Here is a 19,351-nt window from a genome sequence, read left to right on the forward strand (position 1 = left end):
TTAATTTGAAGACAGATTTTTACAGTAGTTCATATGGTTGTTCAAAACTGTGAGAAGTACTATCAATTTATTTGGCATATTCTCTTTTCTAAAATAATCTACGAAATCGTTTGAGCAAGGCCTTTATCATCTCCCAGTCACATGGTCTTTAATTAAATTTAAACCTATTTTCACATAGCTTTTATGTGTTACCATAATGGTAACAGTATTGGTAGTTTTGCTTTGTGATGATGTTTGAAAGTAGTACCTGCCATACAAAGACTAGAATTCTGGTTTTTCCAGTCTGTGAAGACAGATTATTAGGAATATTCAGACAGAAATTGTATTACAGTTCAAGCGCCTCTCTTGTAATAAATACATGTGTGTGTACTCCCATTCTTACTCCCATCTTGCTACAAACAAAATGAATCAGTGTAAAGTAATTTATATTACCATTACGTCTTCAGCGGCTGAAGGATAAAATTTTCTATACCTTACAACCTAAACTGGGAGTTATGTTGGTGGAAACATCAGATATCCTATTACAGGTCCTGCATAAAGTGCAATTTTGAAAATGGAACTTGTCTCAAGTTTAAAACTCAAATCTAATTATAATACAGAAAAGTTATTTGAATGATTAACTTTACATTAATCATTTTGGGCTAGCTGCATGGGAAGTTTTCAGTCATAGGAAACTAACTACCCAGAGACTGTATAGTTTGGTTTGAAAGATCCATTAGGACTAAATTGGGATTGTTGATCCATATTGAATTAATATTTGTCATCAGTAATAAATTTTTCTACTGTTTAAATGATTTCAAATGCACAGTACTGTTCAATACCCACACAGTTCCAGTGAAGTTTTAAAATTCAAATGGCATGGCTCAATGTGACCAAAAAAGCAAGACTTGCATTATCTTCAGGAAGAATGAATTCAAACAGTTGACAATTATTTCTTGGCAGCAGCAAAATATGAAGAGAGATTTGCTAAGTCATGCACAGAATTGGTCTCATGCCAAAACCACTACAAAAAACATTCGAGTTTACAACAAGCAACTGTAAGGATTCTGATAGCCAAACATAAAAAAGTTACCATAGAATTACAAGTAAGACTTGTTTGAAGCTTAAAAACTTTGTGCAGTCCAGCAGCTTCTGCCTGTGCAAGTTTTTCTTCTGTCATCTTCACAACAAATTTCACAGTTGTGTCAGTGTGGTATTCCTTATAGTCAGAAATTAATGCTGGAGTTTTTTCAGTTCCATTCAACATGGGTTCTAGAACTTGTTCTTTGTACACCTATTAAAAAAAAATTACAACCAAAAACTGAAACACTTCTTAAAATTCATAATTCCTTAAACCAACCTAACAATCAACCTAAGATTTCAACTCTGTGTGTATCACATCTGATACCAGTGATAATTTACAGAACCAGTATAACCTGTGAAATGAAGGCTAGAACTAGAAAAAAAAAAAACTAAGAGGCATCCAAGAAGGACACGAAAGTCTACTCAAAAGAGAAAGGGAAATAAAGAAAGGGAAATAAAGAAAGGGAAAGAGAAATATATTAACTCAGCAGGAGAGGCAGATATTCACTGTAATATGGACAGCAGAAGGCACAAGTAAAAAAACATCTTCTACAAAGGCACAGAAAAGAATGAAACCATGTTTCCTTCCATGTATGTAAAATGATCAGAAGTAGAAAAAAGTCATCTATGTAGGATTACGTAATTTAACATAAAGCTTTTTTTTTTTTTTTTTTTTTTTTTTAAATGTAAGTATCTTTCACTACTACTTACCTGGGTCCATGTTCTTACGGGAAGCTCTGTAATTTCTACCGTGTTCCTGTCCACCACAAATATTTCACCACTGACTACATACTGGTTTTGACCAAGTTCCTGAATGGTTCCTTTGAAGTTTTTGTAGTTTGGGAGCTGAAATTGCAAAAAACAAACAAACAAACAAACAAAAACAAAACAGTGGAATGGTAAGAAATCTTATAAGAAGATGCTAAAAAAATATTTATTTCCCATACATCATACAGCTATCACTTTATATTGCTCTAATCCATCAACCAGCCTCTCATGCCTGTGAAATCTTAAGTCATAGCAAAAATATTATGGAAAAAAACAGAATACACACATGCAAGTGACAGAAATGAGTATCTTATAGTCTACAGAGTAGATACATGATTAAGAAGATGCAGCTGAATCCAGTAAGGTGGCTTTTCTTTTTCTTTCTTTTTTTTTTTTTAATTTCTGATTTTGTTGTTGTTGTTTTGTTGTTTGTTTTGTTTTTACAGGAAACTGCAAGTGCAGCTAAGGCATGACAGAAAGCAGATTAACACCCAAGTCTCACAATAGCTTTACATCAGCACTGAAAGAAGTGGAGAAGTGGTGTTACCTCCCCTAGCCATTTTCTCATCCATGTGCTGTTTGGCAAAGATAGTGGAACCCATCCAGTTTAAAAATTAACTAACAGGGTGGGGATTTTTTTATTTTTTTTTAACTGAATTGATTCCCTTATCCAGCTTACCATGCAGCCACAAACACATACCAGCATACAGAAAGGAGCTAGATGGAGGCAGAACTGCCTCTTTCAACCACAGTGAAGCTTCAATTGACTGTGAGACTACACAGAAGGCCTAGGAGTCCTAAAGGAAGGGCAATGGATTGCATTAATTTAAAAAAATCTAATTATTGTTCCTAAGAATTTGCAAAAGGAAATTCAGTAGGTCATGAAAATTTACACTTGCTCAGAGGCAATGAACTGTGATCTAAGTAGAGATGTTTCTGCTTCTATGACTTATTAAACACAAAGTACCAATATCCATTAGTTGTAAAGTAAAGGTTAAATAAGCTTGCATTTCAGCTGTTGATTACAGAGATTCTGGATTCACACAAATATTCTTACTATCCAAAGTTTTTTTTTCAAGTATACACCACCTCCAAGGGCTTCTTGTAAAGTTTTAACTGAAGGAGCAGAAGCTACTGCTGCTTTTCTTGGAACAGTAACAATATCTTCTCCTATGCTTACAAATATGTAGAAGTACAATTCAAGCACAAGACAGAGGAAATGTATTTGGCTGAAGATAAGTAGTTGTACCTCAGAAAGGAAAGAGTGGCACAATTTTTTACTCTACTTCCATGCAGCATAACTACACGTAAAACTTAAAACTTCAAAGTCTTGCAGTCAACAGACCACAGGAAAAGTCCTCCAAAATAATTTGAAAAAAACAAATTGCACTTTTTTTGCTTCAAGTTGAATTTCCCCAGCCACATCCCAACAGTCAAGTAAAGCTCCTACTCAGAATTACTGGGACAATCCAAGCCAGATATTCCAATCATTCACAGAGCAATATGAACACATTTTCTATGTATAAAATCAGGTTTGTTTAGCAAGCATATAAAATACTAGTATATAATATTATTTTTACCATAGGGTGGGGATCTAAGCCATCCAGCATTCGTCTGACATTGTTTACAATCTCTCTGGTATCATAGTTGGGAAGTTTGCAAGCCCATCCGGTACCAATTCCTTCAGCTCCATTTACTAAAACCATAGGAATGATGGGAATGTACCATTCAGGCTCTACGCGCTGGTTGTCATCATAGAGGAATTTAAGCAAGTTGTCATCCACTGATGGAAAAAGCAGCCTGGCTAAAGGGCTTTAAAAAAGAAAAAGAAGAAAATGGTTTAACTGGAGTCCTGTAAGTAAAGTGCACAATGCTTTAACAGTCAGGGGGTCGAGATATGATCTGTTTGTATGTCTTCTTTTCTCTTTGCCTTTCTGAAGCTGAAAATACAACGTACATACCTCCTGAGGGAAAAAAAAAAGTTCTTCTCAATGGAATAGCGTATTAATAACAGATACTAGCTTCCTTCCCAGTAATACATATACACAATATACTAATAATTGATAACATTTAATATCAACAGAAATACCATTCTTTGAAGCATTCAGAATTCACACAGTTCAATGTGGCAGTAAGTCACCCACCCAATAATAAAGCAACACAGTATGAAAGTATTTGCAAAAGTTCATTGAGTTTCTGAAAAAAAAAAAGAAAAAAAAAATCCTACAGTGGTGACTCCTTCTGCTCATGTAGGAAATTGTCCTGGGTGAACACAATTTCCAGCACCTCGTGTGAAAAGGAGAATGTCTAAAACTAGGCTGCTACACAAAGAACATATATAAGAGGGGAATAAATCCTGATACTTATGTATAAAGCTTACAATTAACAGGAAATTCTCACACACTGCATGTTAAATTGAATTTCAAGGTATTATAATTTCAAGGCTGTGAAAAATCAGCACTTAAATAAGGTCTTCATGATTAACTGTGTATGTGTAATTTAGCTTGATATGAAGACACTCATCAGAAAGGAAAATAATCATTCTCAAATTCCAAAAGAACATTGAGTTGAAGGACTCATCACCAGGTGGCAATACATTTTCCTTTGCAAAACTTAGTAGATTTCACACTGAACAGAGAAACTGAAAGGTGCTTCTATAAGAAGTCACAATTTAAGATTGGCAATTGATCTAAGTGATCTACATTTTCAACCTTCCTACTTACAAATCAAGGTTTAATTCCTTAAAAGCTACAATTCCCACAGCACTCTAATGCATAAAAAATCTATGCAGAACAATCTAGGTGCAAAAACACACTTACAGATGTAAGGCAGAATTTGAGCACATACATGCATCAAAATATTCCAATCATCCCCAGTTTCTCTCACACAAAAAACCCTTCTGCAATGTTGTGAAAGAATTAGTTTGATAACAAGGCTTTTCAGAAGTATGTGTTTAGCTGTACATTTGTATTTACCTTAACATGGTGAAAATATAACGAGGGCTGGCAGCATCCTTTCCACCATGAAGCCTGGTACCAAACTGACCAATAGGTTGTAGCAGATTAACATTGTTACTTCCAACAAAGTTCTGAGCCAAGTTGACAATAGTCATCATTAAAGCTTGCTGCAAGAAAATACATATTCACAGTAATAAATTAGACAAATAAACTCTTTCCTAATCAACTAGTAACATATATCTTAAATTCCCAGGAATTGTGTGACTAACTTGACTTCAATTTCAAAAAAGTAGTCTCCCTACAAAAGATAGCAAACCTCTTACAGGAGCTACTGGCAAAAGATAGTGCTTTCTCTTTTACAGCCATGTTGTCTCCCTGTCCTTAAATTCTATTCTTACGAAAACCCTGAAAACCCCGTAAGTTTCTCCATTGTTTCTAAAGCCCTTTTCTGAAGGAATGAAAACAGCACAAATTGATTGTGCTTACTTTCTCCTGCACAAACTACTACTCATTACTTTTAAGGGGAAGAGGAAGGGACAGAGAGAGATCTTGAGGTCTCTTCCAACCTAGAAATTCTGTGATTCTGTGATTCTGTAATTTTGCAGCTCTTGCTAATACTTCAGATAAACATAACAAAATAGGAGATAGAATAATCTTTGTTCCAACACTGCATCAAGTTTTTGAAGAACAGTATCTCTTCTTCTTACCTTAAAAGACTTTATTTCTAGTTCAAGACAAAAAATTGCCCTAGTACTTAGTTTCTGTAATTGAGAATCTGAAAGAAGTGTACCATGTAATTAGTTATCTACCATTTCTCCACAACCCACAAACTACTCAGGATACCACTGTGCACAAAGACTTGGAAAGAATGGAAACATGTTGTCTTATTAAGCTAAATACTGATTAAGTTCAAATAACTTAAATACTAATTAAGTTCAAATTCTTTAAAAGTAAACCTGTGATTTGGAGATTCATTCCAAAGGTTTGCAATTTCAATACAATAAACATTTCCATAGTATTTTACATAGGTTATAAATTCTCACGACTTTTCTGTTCTTCATACTCACCTCCCCATGGTGATAAGCTGACATTTCGGCAACAGAACCAGCCAGCTGAGCAACCTTTACTTCACGTTTATCATTTCTCTTAAAGCAAGTAAACAAAACTTTGCGCTGCCCTGGTTTTAAACCTATTAAGAATAATATCCAATTTTCAACACATACACAAGCACAGGTTTTTAAGAAATAATTTTGTCTTATTCTCATTTCTTGAAAGAAACTTAACATTTAAATGGAAATAAATACATACTGTAACACTAACAAAATAACAAATGAGTATCCCAGTTCTTTCAAAATAAAAGAAATGATTATCTAACAAAACTGAAAAAGTTACCAGAAAAGTGGAAACAACCCTTTTAGCCAGTCATTACTGTGCAGCATACAATATCGTTCTAATGAATATCAAATTTATCCTAAATATACATCTGCAAATCAAGAGTTGTTTCTTTCCTTAGAACACATTTTTCTTTAGAATCAACACAAATTCAGCAGTGAGAACTGTAATTGTAGCTTACACATATTTTAAAGCACTCTGATATTTCTGTTAAGTTCTCAAATACTCATTAAAATTCAACAGAAAGAGATGTTATCTATCTCCCTTTTAGATTTTTTAAAGTTTTAAGAAAGAGGCCAGACTCTTTGATCTTCTTATTTACTTTTACTGTTTAGGTACACTTAGAGTATACTTTAATTACAACATCTTTGTGGAAGGGATTGCATCATTTTTCTGTGTATTATCTAGAACTGCTACCTAAAATATGCTTATTGATCTATTCTGTGTTTTAACTCACACTACTGAACTGGACTACAGTATTGCTACACATTTCCATTAATAACATGTGTCAAACATAAGAGCAAAAATTGATAAAAAAGACATTACTCCAATCTCCATTTCATTTAAATACATAAAATTCAATTTTCTTTGTAATGGACCTGCATCATGTTTACATAGCAAAGATCTGTTTAGAGGAACAGACCTAGAGGATTTCCTTTACACAGGAGAATCACCAATAAGAAAGTTGTAACTGAAAACTGTGAAGAGATAGTCACAGCGTTCTTCCTCTTCATATTTTTTCATTTTTTTTGCCAACAGACTAGCTTGTTATATATCACCTGTGATACTGAAGAACAGAAATCACTGCTTAGGTACTACCTTCTGAGCAGTTCACAGACCCATGACCAGTAAGGAGAATTACAGCTAACACTGGAAGTGACTCAGATGGCAACTATGTACATAATGTGTAATGTATACATGTATATAGAGATATATAAACACACAGTTTATATTACAGTATGTATACATGTTATTTATGTGGACTTGCAGTATAGTATGTGTACATATTAAGGTTCCTTTCTCATTTTCTTATATTTCTGTACAGACTTGCTGCATGAATATTTTGGTGTTGGTCTGTAGTGTCAAGAAGGCTGGCCACCTCTGCTATAAAAAGTGTATTGGAAAGTGGGGAGAAATGCTTTTTTTTGTTTGCTTACAAAATCTCAAGAACTTTTTTTCATCTCTAAGTATATGCATATTTACAATATAGGCAGAAATTTCAGTTCATGATGTCTGGAGACAGTTTTACAAATGAAGCACATACATGTGGTGTGTAGTGAGCTGCTTCTTTTCATGCTCATGCTGTTGCAAGGGGAGAGTTGGCAAATCTGACTGACAGAACCCTAGCAAGATTACAGGAAGGTTCATTAACCACTAAAACAACGCTTATGGTATACAACTGAAGGGAGAAAACTCTTACACCATCTACACTCAGCTGCCAACTTGAATTGCAATTATTATAAGCACTTAAAAGACTTGTCTTCTCTGACTGTTTAACTAGAAGCAAAGCACTTGTACTGTCCCAGGGAAGAGGTCTGGTTAAGGTAAAAGGCTGCAAAGCATCAGCTTAAGCTTCCATACAGAAGAAACACAGCAACTTCTTAGCATACGAATGCTAAACAAAAATATAGAAGTCTTCTATTCCCTATCTGAATACATTGACTTCCAAAATAAATCACAGGTTTAAAAAACAATAAAAATGAATGTTCCAACAAATCATAATGAACTATCAGCTTACCATCAACAAGGGAAGGAATAGATCTCTCATTGTCTGAATTGGAGAAAAGGATCAACTCCTTGTTAATGAAGTCATTGTAAGTTAAATGTTTTGTTGCTGTACCATATAAAAATTGCTGAAAAAAAAACACAACACATACATTATTCATTCAATACAAATTTACAGTATGTTTAGATCTCATCCATCAGATTCATTACCATTATTTAGGACTCACCTCAGGAAGACCATGTAGCCGACGCTGTCTCCTGTCCTCCATGAAGTTTGTTAACCATTCTTTCCGGTCATCAATCTTCTTTTTACTGAAGGCCTGAAAAAAATCAGGTTTACTACAGTATCAGCATGTACATGTTTGTGTAAATATACACGTTACTTTAGTCACAATTTGATATGTACTGCACTATCTGATTAAGTATTCAATAATATTTATTTGGACAAAATAAACCAAGTAATTAATGCCTATGTTTAAGCAGCAGTACTGGTTCATGGCCTATTGGACATTATTGCAGAGGGTTTTTCTAACTGACACCTCTCCCATCTGATCATCTCTGATTATCATGAAATCAGTATGCAGTTAGACAAATGTTATAATTCTTATTCTTCTCTTCACAACAGAGTTGTCTTTTTTTAAAGCTGTTGTGATCTTTCCACAAATAATTCTAAGGTTGGGTTCATCGTTTAATTTGTCGTCAAGAAAATTAACCACGGGTATTATAAAAGATACTCCACTCCTCTTGTCCTCTCCATGCCCTGTTTGCACTATCAACCATATGTCAATAATGTGTAGCTATTCCTGAGTGATTGGCTCTGGTCCTCAAAGAAAATTGACAGCCTGAAAAAAATGACATTTTATGAAAAGACTAAATGAGAATTTAGGCCAGCTGACTGAGGGCCTTAGTCTTTATGAATACAAGACGTCATTTTAAAGCAACAACTTATCACTACAAAATGACACAGGAATGTTCTGTCTGTCCTGTTACTGAAACAGAGCTCCCCTCCAGTGCGTTTCTTCTCCAGAAGAAGTAACAGAAGAATGCATAAAAAATGTGGTTTAAGCAAAATTTCGACTAATTTGGGACAATTCTGTGAGTTGTTGAGGTACTACCTTTTTCATTACAGAGTAAAATAACATGGATTCCATCATGTTCTGATTTCACCACTCTCCTGCATAAGAGAACAGTAATCACTGTCTTTTTTTAAGGACTCTGACTGGAGCACTCCAGAAGATCTCAATTAATAGCTTCATTTCCTTGGAGATCATGATATTTCACATTAAGTAGTAAACCTAATTAACTTACTGAGAAAGGGACTAAGTGACATCACCCTGTTTAGTAGCAGATTGACTACCTTTGTCAATAAAGCTCAACAATTTACAATGTCAGACATCTGTAAGCTTAAGATTAGACTCTTGTAAAAACATGGCTTAATTCTTACAGTCTTATTCTAGTTCTTTTCCATGTATTTATACTTTTCCTATAGTGACACTGCAGTGACAAATGAACAAGAGCTGGATCAGCATAAAAATTAGAATAAAAATTTTCAATAAAAATTACTCTTGAATATGATTCTATGATTCTATGATTTATGCTCAAATAGAATGTTTTTTTGTTTTCTTTCCTTTCTTCACTTAGAACTGCTATTCTAAGACTGCTAGACTTCCTAGCAAAAAGTTCTTCATAATACTGAGAATTTACTATGTGAAATAATTATTGTTTTTCTTGATTAGACCTATTTTGGGACCTGGTAGGCCCTACAATCTTTGACCCACTATGCCCAGTGGTGACTTGGGGCTGGAATTGTAACAGTCAGCAGAGAAGATGTGAACAGGAATACAGGTGCAACTTCTGTTAACAGCTTTCTTGTGTAACAAATGACTAATTTCATCTAGAACTGACAGGATATAACTTTAGACAGTAATGAGTATCAGCCTTAACAGATAATATGGCCTTAGACATCATTGAAATAAATACAGAACATCCTGCATGTCAACTATTCACTATTAACAGGCCAACTTTATACAAACCTAGAATATCTTGTACAGTTATATGTACACTATTAGGAACAGACAGAAGACACGGTGAAGGGAATGAGCAACAGAATGGAAAGCAGAAGACTAGATCCTCCACAATAGTGTCTCAGTACTTGGTAATGGTACTGATGAAGCAGTCAGTGAAGAATGATCACAGCATAAACAGAAAGATACTAAGAAGAATTCTTAGTAGGAATAGAATCTGCCTTTAGGGCTAAACGTGACATCAAGAGTGACATCAATCTGTTTGGCTGTAATTGCAACTGAACTCTTTTACCTTCCCTTGAACCAAAAGACCTTCTGTCTGTAACTCTTAGAGGAGAGCTTACAAATTCTCCTTGAACAATAATTGTGGTGTATTTGCAGAAATAGAACACAGATTTTTGATCAAGTTGTTCAGGGTTTCTTCTTCTCTTAATGGATATGCAAACTTACAGGCTCCTTTACTATCTAGATGAACACACTTTTCTAGGATGGGCAACCACATGCATGGATTACGTTTCAGTGCATCTTTGGCAGAATGAAAATGAGAAGTATAAATAACTTCTGACACATTGTGTGTGTGTGTTTTTTTTTTTCCTTCAAGAGAACAGGTACATACTGCTTACTAGCCTTTTCTGTTAGTAAAAACGCACCATTTTACTGGATCCACAATATAAAGAAAAAGTTATTACATAAGGAGAGAGCTCATATCTGAATATGTGCATTTTCCCACTCTTCTCTCTAATAACACCTAAAACTGAAACAGTAAATTAACTTATATAAAAGGTGAAACACATCTTGAGGAAACAGTTCATTCTACACACTCCATTCTTTCTCCTTTCTCAAGTTTGTGAAACACAAATAATTTCTTGGTGTACTGACTGCATATGTCTGATGTGTTCAAAACACCTGAACACAACTACCTACAAGATTTCAAATTCAAATGTGCAGGACATATCTGAATACACACGTGCCATACTGACATATCTTCAAAGAATAAACTATTATTATCTGATGCAATTTGCTCATAAACAAAAATCAGGGACCCAAGTAGGTGCAAAACACCATCAATTTGAGCTCTATTGCCTTACTCAGAATACTCTTTTGTGTGTTCTCTCTTTAAAAGCAACTTTGAATGTAGTGTTCCTTGATATCTACACCACATAAAATTGATCAGATCTACTAAGCAGAAGGTAGAATTAATTTTGTAGCACAGATAAGGGTCTTACTCCAAAATTTGAAACATTTTTCAAAAGCTTTTTTCTCCCCTGAAAGTATTTTTTATTCAGTCATGCCAAAAAAAAATCTCACCTGCTAGGACTTCCTCATGTTCAGTGAACAACGGAAACTAAAAAGTATCATAGAGAATCCCTTTTATAAGTTCTTACCAGTGTAATGGCAGCATCGTCTTCAGGACCAGCATATCGAAATAAGATCCGATGTCTTTCCATGTCAGCAAAATATTCTTTTGCTTCTTTAGCAGTGCTGGTACCCAAACCTGTATAACAAAACAAAACAGTTACTCCATACTTGGAATTTATGTTTTAACATCTTACCCTTTGTACATAAGTTTTAACATTTTACCCCTTAAATAAAATCATTGCAGAAGATAAGATAGTATAATGAAATCAGCTATAAATAAAACTTTGTAACATCCATTTATTATTTATTTTTATATTCACAAGGTTAACTTCTTTGTTTTAAACAAACCTTTGTAGTACTTTATCTTCCATGCTTTATGATTTTCCATGTGTTTCTTCCACTCATCAAATTCTGGAATACTATAGAACGAAAGTTCTTGCTTATTTTTGCTTGCCTTTAAAACAAAACAAAACAAAAATAATTAACTTTTCTGTTGCACTGTAAATAATAAATAAAATTGCATTAACAGGACCCATACCTTTACAATGGGAGTGATGAACTCCTCCAGAAAACCATGTTTCAACAGTGATGGCCAATTGTGATGAATAAAATTGATCAACAAGCCTTTTATGTGAGATCCATCCTGATCCTAAATCAGAACATGAACATAAGGTAATCTCGTAAAATGTCAGATCACACTAAGACACCAAAAAACCCACCCCCATCCCAACACCAAAACTAGAGTGGCAATGTATGAAAAAGTCTAGTTGCAAGGATAAACAGAATGCACTGGCCTCGATACATTAAAACCGTATCTGGTGACACAAAAGGGAACAGTTAGGTTTTAATTTGGATTCTGAACTGAACCTGGGTATCAAATAGCCATTTGTAAACAACCCTATTCCAGAGCTAACATTGAGCTCTTCCAAGCCATGTGCACAGGTGCAGGTCACAGGTTTATTTGCCTATGGCATGTTTTGTCTGGGAGAGCTGTCCATCTCTCAGATAACATGGAGCTGAATCTCTGTGGAAGAAAGCCAAACCTGGCCCATTGGTTCTCATTGGTGCTAAAATGCTTGATAATTTGACCTTTCCAGGAGAAACAAATAAACAAACCTTTGCAATTATCTAAAGCACAGGCTACCTCGCCTTCTACAAATCGGAACAATAAACACACACTTCATGAGAATACACAGAAATAATTGCCTTCGTTCTAGTTTCTGCCAGACTAGCATCACTACTTCATCTACCGTTCACTTCTGTACTTTCAACAAATTTTTGAGCAATCAAAAACATTCTTGTTTATACTTTTTTTATTATTATTACTTTGGCTTCTCTGTTACAGTGCAGCAAAGTTCTGTTGTTCATTTGGAGTAACCAAAATAACTTATAGACAAATTATTCCCATAAAGAAATCTCATACATTAGGGATTTCCTCTGAATACATCTATATTATCATAACATAGAGGCAGATTATAATGCACAAAAATGGAATCTACTGTAAGACTGCAGCAAAACACATTTCAAGAAACCCTGTATATATATAAAGTTGTGAATTTCAGACTAACCTGATCTGTCATGATCATAATTTTTCCATATCTCAAACTTTTTAGAGATTCTGGATCTTCATAGCTTTTCTTGTATTGTAGTCCAACTATTTTGATGATGTTGTTGATTTCTGCATTTTCCATGATCTGTATTAAAAAGTTACCTTAGCAGTTAGTATAAAAACCAGAAATTCAGAAATATCCCAATCTTTTTTTTTAAGGTTTATAGCTACTTTTTCAATGCACCCCTACCTCAAACTTCATAACTCCTTCATCCCTGAGCCCCTTGTAGCCCTCACACCTGAAAAAAATTCTTCTGTACATATAAATCCTCAAGACTGTATCACTGCTTCTCCACAACCACAGTACTCCACAGAAAGATGAATATAAAGGTCATCTCACAAAGCTGCCTTCTCTTTCATCACTTCTACAGGCATCTGCAAGACTGCAATACCTTTATTGCAGTACTCTTACTGCAATACTCTTACTAAAGACAAAGTATGGAGGGCAACAGAAGTAATGCAATTAGTAATAGTGGTACCACTTCATGTTGGGAGTCAATGAAATTACATGACAATTGAGAGAATGTAAGGTTTTAATTTGTAAAGCGTTCGTGTAAAGTGTTAGTAGAAGTCAAAGGAGAATCTCCTTGCATTTGTGAAAAAATGATATTTATCACCTCAGTTCTTCACTTAGTATTTCTAGTTTAGGATTTTACTACAGGTTATAAAGTAGTTGGTCCTTTATGAAACCCTAGCCACTACACTTTCATGAAAAAATAAAAATGAAAATACTGTGATATTACCCTAGAAATCAAAAATAAGGAGACATCTACCTGTTGGCTAAAAGGAATTGAGAAGACTACTTACCTGTTTGTGAGAAGCTTCTCGAACGTTAAGAATTTTGCCCCTGAGTGGGAATACTCCGTATCTGTCTCGACCAATAACACCTAAGCCAGAGACAGCTAAAGATTTGGCGGAGTCTCCTTCTGTTAAGATTAGCGTGCAGTCCAAGGAATGTTTGCCACCTGTAGTTCAGGAAGAAGTAGGAGCAAGGCAAAAAACAAACAGAAAGCTTAACTTTTAAACTCAAACAACAGGAATACGATAGAATCAGTCATGAATGCTCTTCCTAAACGCTATGTCAGATAATTTAAATAGGCTGGATTTCTACTTTTAGGGATGACCCTCCATACTACTAAAACTACACAACAGGAAGGAGTATCCTTGCCCTCAGCAACACGTTACAGATCACTATGTGGCAAAGAGCAAAATGAAATGCAATGGCATGTCTTACGTAGTGGTACTGACAAATCTGCACATAGACACACAAAAAAACACAGCAACAAAAAACACCCCAAAACAAATTGCTTCTGCACTTTTACCATTTCACAGGCTATCTGGAAATTACACACATACATTATGTGTATCTGAGTTATATGAGTGTGCTCAAAACTGGTATGACATGTATATTTTGTTTACTGCAACTGGAATATATTTTAATTGATAAGCAGTTTCAAAAATGGAACCCACTCTCTTTGAAGGGTACAAATGCTCATTAAGCAGTTTTGCTATCTTATCAGTGTCAAATGGTAGGAAAGACTGCAAAGACTTTGAAGCTGGTTGGCTTTTATCTATTGTTAATAACAAAGTTTTGAAGATAATGACATTTAAAATAGGTACTTTGATTTGCCTCTACCTGGTATGTAGAAAACAATTTGCCTTTTCCTATTACATTCAGAACTTACATTCAGACATATAGCTTAACTGAATCTGAATCACATATATATTCACACTGTTAAAAGGTATAGCTACAGTGCAATCAAGAAGGCGCAATCCAAATACCAAGAAAAATAAGTGTGTCGCATTAGAATATGTATTAGCCTCTTTCCCAAATGAACTGCAGAAAACAAATCTGAATGCCATCCAGGTGCACCATCTTCTGGAATTGTGTAATCATTAGTGATTAATTTCAGGGAAGCACAATGTGCCTTTCTGGTATTTTTCTGGACACAGCTCTAAAAACTAAAAGAATTCAAGAGAAACTTCAAGCTTTCAGTCAGGTGGAGTCACCAACTAAAATTCATTAAGACAAGTTCTCAAGAGCAGAGCAACCAGCACATTCTCAGCGAAATTTAAGGAGTCAGTCTTCTGTACCATGCTCTGTCTTCCCTTCTCAATGAGAGCAGCTTTTAATTCCTTTTAAGTCCTCATTATAGTATTAGCTTAGTTCTTTTGCACAAGAACAAAAACTTCCTATGGATTTTCAAGAGCAAACAGGTGACCCATATGGTACCTTCAGTCTTTAAAAAGAAAGGACTGAAAAACTTTTTACTAAATGTATCACTTACAATCCTTCAACCTAAAACATTTCTGCCTGTATACACAGCACTTCAAAAAGTCAGGCTGAGTGTGAATACAACAACACACCTTATTTACAAACTGAATGTCTCTCTGCTTTCCCATGTGTCCACACCTGAATGTGAAATGCCTCCAACATGAAATATCTGGTATGTTGCAGATCTTCAATAAACTAATACATGAGTAAGCCTTTGTGGGAGATAAATAGTTCCTACTCCCCATGTAAGAACTTCTAGGCAGTAGAGAAACATCTGAGTAACAGGTATCCAAGTTTTTGGGTGTTTTCTGTTTGTTTGTTTTTGAGTTTTCTTTCAGTGTTTTATCAGTTATCCAGTTCTTCAGATGTCATATTTTGCCTCAAAAGGGTTAATTATGTTTCCTCTTAATGACAGTTTTGGTTGTGGAATTGGTATTCCTTTGACAGATGCATGTTTCTGTAAGTCTAGTAAGCAAACTGTACTAAATGCCAACAGAACAAAATGTTAACCTTTTCCTACAATCAAGTAAAAAGGAACCATTTTTTTCCTTCAAATTCCTTCAGCTATAGCTATACCATTTTTTAGGCAAGAGAATATAAACAGTCATTAGCAGTCTTACATGTTATTACTCACTTAAAAGATATTAAAAGTAAGTGTTCTTACCAGCATCATTAGCATCATCCAGTTTTGGGATGCCCTTGATTTTACTGTGTTTCACTGATGAACATTTTTTGTTCAGCTGAGTCTGTGCCTTGAATTTGACCCAATTCAAAATGCTCTCTATGATACCACAGTTAGAGGCCTGTAAGCAACAGATCAGAAGTGTGGATGAGAAAAGTAAAACTTCACATGGCAGATTCTTATCTCTCAATTTTAAGCTACTGGTCCTTTACATTTAAAAAAAAAATGCAGCCTGTAAAAGGCCAAAGAATTAACTCATACCTGTGTAGCACATTATGTGCACAAAACTAAAGTACAACACTCTCACAGATTCTTTTGTCTACCTTGTATAACTGGTGGTAAGGAAAGAGAAAAAACGGACCAAGATTCAATATGAGGATGTATTATATTGTGTGGCTGATGTGCTGAGACGTTTTAGGTACTAAGCTCCTGCTTCCTGCACTTTGACAACAAAATTAACCTTATAGGATATAATATGGACATCTAAGGTTTCTTTGGAAATTCTGAAAATAATTGGAAGACCCAAAAGGATTTAAAAATAAGGCTCTATGTATCAACTATTATTACAACCACTTCAGAAACTGGTACATTTCAAGAAATACATCTGCAGCAAAGATAGTATATAGCATATCTTCTAAACAAAAACTGCTTTAGATTTGAATTCACATTAAAAAAAAAAAAAAAAAAAAAAAAAAAAAAAAAAGGAGCAACATTCAAACTTCCAGGAAATCAGAAATACTGTAAACCAGACACACTGATAGAACTACAGTGTATACAACAAAATCTGGAGAATAAATATGAGATCATTATTTTTCGTGTAAGGTCTGTAAGAATCCCATTAGTAACACAAAACTAAAGGAATAAAATATGATACAAGGAGTTAAGTTTTGATGCCAGGAGTACTAGCAATAACACCATTCTCCTTACTACTACAGTCAATTTCATTTTACTAAAATAAATGCCAGAATCCGCAAAAAAATAGCTCTTCTGTTGAAACTCACTTTTAAATCTGGGGCAATAATCAAAATACAGTCATTGCCTCCATTCTTACAGCCAATAATTAACAAAAGTTCCTCCATCCCATTTTCATTGTATGCTAATATCACTAGGGTACCATAATGCACCAATTAATCTTCAGCTACCTAACATGCATATACATAATCCAGTCTGTCAATTCCTGTTTCACTGAAAACAAGAAATAAGCTTTACTTACTGCTTTAAAAAATTTCTCAGATAGCTGGCACTTGGACCCAAAACTTTTAGGCTGCAGTGTCATGTTTTCCTTTGTCTGGGAATCAAAAGATGGGTTTTCAATCAAGCAGTTAACAAAAACCCATATATGATTCTTCACCTGTTGAAAACATAGAAAACAATTTACTTAACAAAATTACCATCTTCTTCTTTAATAATATATATTTTTATATATGGCATTTTTGTACAATGTCACTTGCCTGAAATGGTTTCACTGAAACTCCAGCTTTATTCTTCTTTTTCACCACTTCTATCAGTTTGCCCACAACCTGATCCACCACATAATCGACATGCCTACCACCCTTGATGAAGAAAGAAAGAAAAAAAAACACAACACTTTGAATTTTTCTAATAGCTTTTAATCTTATAAACAAGGTTCAAATAAGGTTAGTTCCTGTAGTCATACTGCAGTCAAAGTTGGAAGTCAATGCACATTAAGTTATAAGATAACAAAGAAAATTTGGTTTTACAGTTACTCTTTTGTCATTCAGTCTTCATTCCCGCCACAGGGCAGTAACTTGTAGCTATGTAACCATGTTGCCACCTGTCTTGCAACAATTGAGCGGCCACCCGGACTTCCTTACAGCTACTGCCCAAATGCAGAAGGGGAAAAAAAATGGCTTATAAGCAATGCCTGGCATCATCTCAGTGGAAAATGAAAGAAAGATGGGCAGAAAGACAGCGTAGGATTTTTTCCTCCACTGCACCACAACAGCTGAAAATAAAATGTTCACAGTGCCTGTCACAATTCCTGCCTTTATCCTTTGAAACGGGGGACTCTCTGGTTATCCTTGCTTAAAGCCTTTCCAGATATATTTCCAACTATTTCAACTAACACCATTATTGAGGAGAAGAAAAAGGAAAAGGGAGAGGGAGAGGGAGAGGAACTTTTGGCTTAGGCGATGTATTCACCTCCTAGCTGTGAACCCTAGCAAAACAGACCCTGAGGAAGAAATATTCACTTATATACTTAAACTTTGGAAGTGGTAAGTCAGAAAAGTTACCTTTTTGAAGTCAGATATAACTATGGAATAAAAGGCTACTGGATACGTACCTTCAAATACTAGTTGTTTCTCCTACTCTGGGATGTTTCATTTGCTATTATTATTAATCATGATTATATCCACGGGCTCTAATCCCACTTCATACAAAACAATTACTTTTTCTTAACCTATGATGTGAATCTTTCTAAGATGCATTTGCCACACTTTGTAGGATTTGCACTGTGCATTTATTAATGTCAGTTGATGTTAACTCAATGATGATATTGTTCCATTTTCTTTGTAATAAGAAAATAATTTCTAGGTCCTATGAAATATAGATTAGCTTTGTTCGTTTAGGTAATGGACAGCTTTTCTGTGATTGTTTCTTTAGTTGATAGAAGTCTGTACAGTTTCAGTCTTTACTTGTGATTCTGATTCAGATTGCTTCTGAATTTTACAATATACCCCATAATTGTTAGTTTTCTTTTACACGTGTAAATCCAAAGCCATTGTTAGGATGTAATAGATCTCCAATAGGTCTCTTTTTCCAGAAAGCTCACAATTTCATGTGAGCTTTTTCATGCCTTTATTTTCCAAATGATTTCATCTCAAAAACGTTTGTCTTCTAACTGTACGTTTGGGGTTCTTCTTGTATCTGGCTTAAAGTTTAAGTCCAAAGCGGATTGTAGCTAGAGAATTTGATAGAAGGCCTGGGGCACCATCTGGAAGTGCCTCAACTGGAAGCATGGAACAAAATTTTGTTTGTTCGAACGTTTATTTCTTTCCTATTTAGACTGAATTTTATCAACAGTAGAAATGCTAAATAAACACTGAAACTAGTATGTATTTTCATCACCCTGCCCCATTGTGAAGCGAGTTATATCTGACTTCAAAAAGTCTGTTACTTTCTGACACTGTTAATGATGAAAGAGGCAGGTCGTAATCAACCCAATAAATTTGTGCCAGCTATCACATTATAGCATAAACCAATTCAACACCAATGCAACAAAAACCTAATCCAGCTACTGTATATGTACACAAAGTACAGAGAAGAAAGGGAAACAATTTGACCCCTTTTGATGGCAGTAAACTGTTAGCTTAGGTTTGCTGCTGATGGGACTACAAACAGTTGTAAAAAAACCAACAATAATAGTTCTCAGAAGTGGAACACAGTTATTAGAAAAAACACCTAACATAGATAGGTTGAGGATGTATTATGTTGTCTTGTCAATTTAGCTTCTCCCAGGTGCAATATATTGTGGAT

General features: G+C 34.8%; 1 protein-coding gene across 1 annotated transcript in view; it reads right to left on the bottom strand.

Annotated features, from left to right (window-relative positions):
* TOP2B (DNA topoisomerase II beta) overlaps nt 1–19,351 on the bottom strand; it is a 63,090-nt gene that overhangs the window by 11,383 nt on the left and 32,356 nt on the right. The window contains exons 9-23 of the mRNA XM_084511750.1: nt 17,305–17,406; nt 17,067–17,204; nt 15,836–15,974; nt 13,704–13,861; nt 12,856–12,981; nt 11,826–11,936; nt 11,636–11,741; nt 11,314–11,423; nt 8,132–8,224; nt 7,918–8,032; nt 5,855–5,976; nt 4,806–4,954; nt 3,411–3,642; nt 1,774–1,908; nt 1,073–1,273 (exon numbers count right to left, since the gene is read on the bottom strand). Coding sequence (XP_084367876.1) covers nt 1,073–1,273; nt 1,774–1,908; nt 3,411–3,642; nt 4,806–4,954; nt 5,855–5,976; nt 7,918–8,032; nt 8,132–8,224; nt 11,314–11,423; nt 11,636–11,741; nt 11,826–11,936; nt 12,856–12,981; nt 13,704–13,861; nt 15,836–15,974; nt 17,067–17,204; nt 17,305–17,406 — 2,037 coding nt within the window. The remainder of the gene's footprint in view (nt 1–1,072; nt 1,274–1,773; nt 1,909–3,410; nt 3,643–4,805; nt 4,955–5,854; nt 5,977–7,917; nt 8,033–8,131; nt 8,225–11,313; nt 11,424–11,635; nt 11,742–11,825; nt 11,937–12,855; nt 12,982–13,703; nt 13,862–15,835; nt 15,975–17,066; nt 17,205–17,304; nt 17,407–19,351) is intronic.

This window comes from Aythya ferina, assembly GCF_964211825.1.
Source record: "Aythya ferina genome assembly, chromosome: 2".
Lineage (NCBI taxonomy): Eukaryota > Metazoa > Chordata > Aves > Anseriformes > Anatidae > Aythya > Aythya ferina.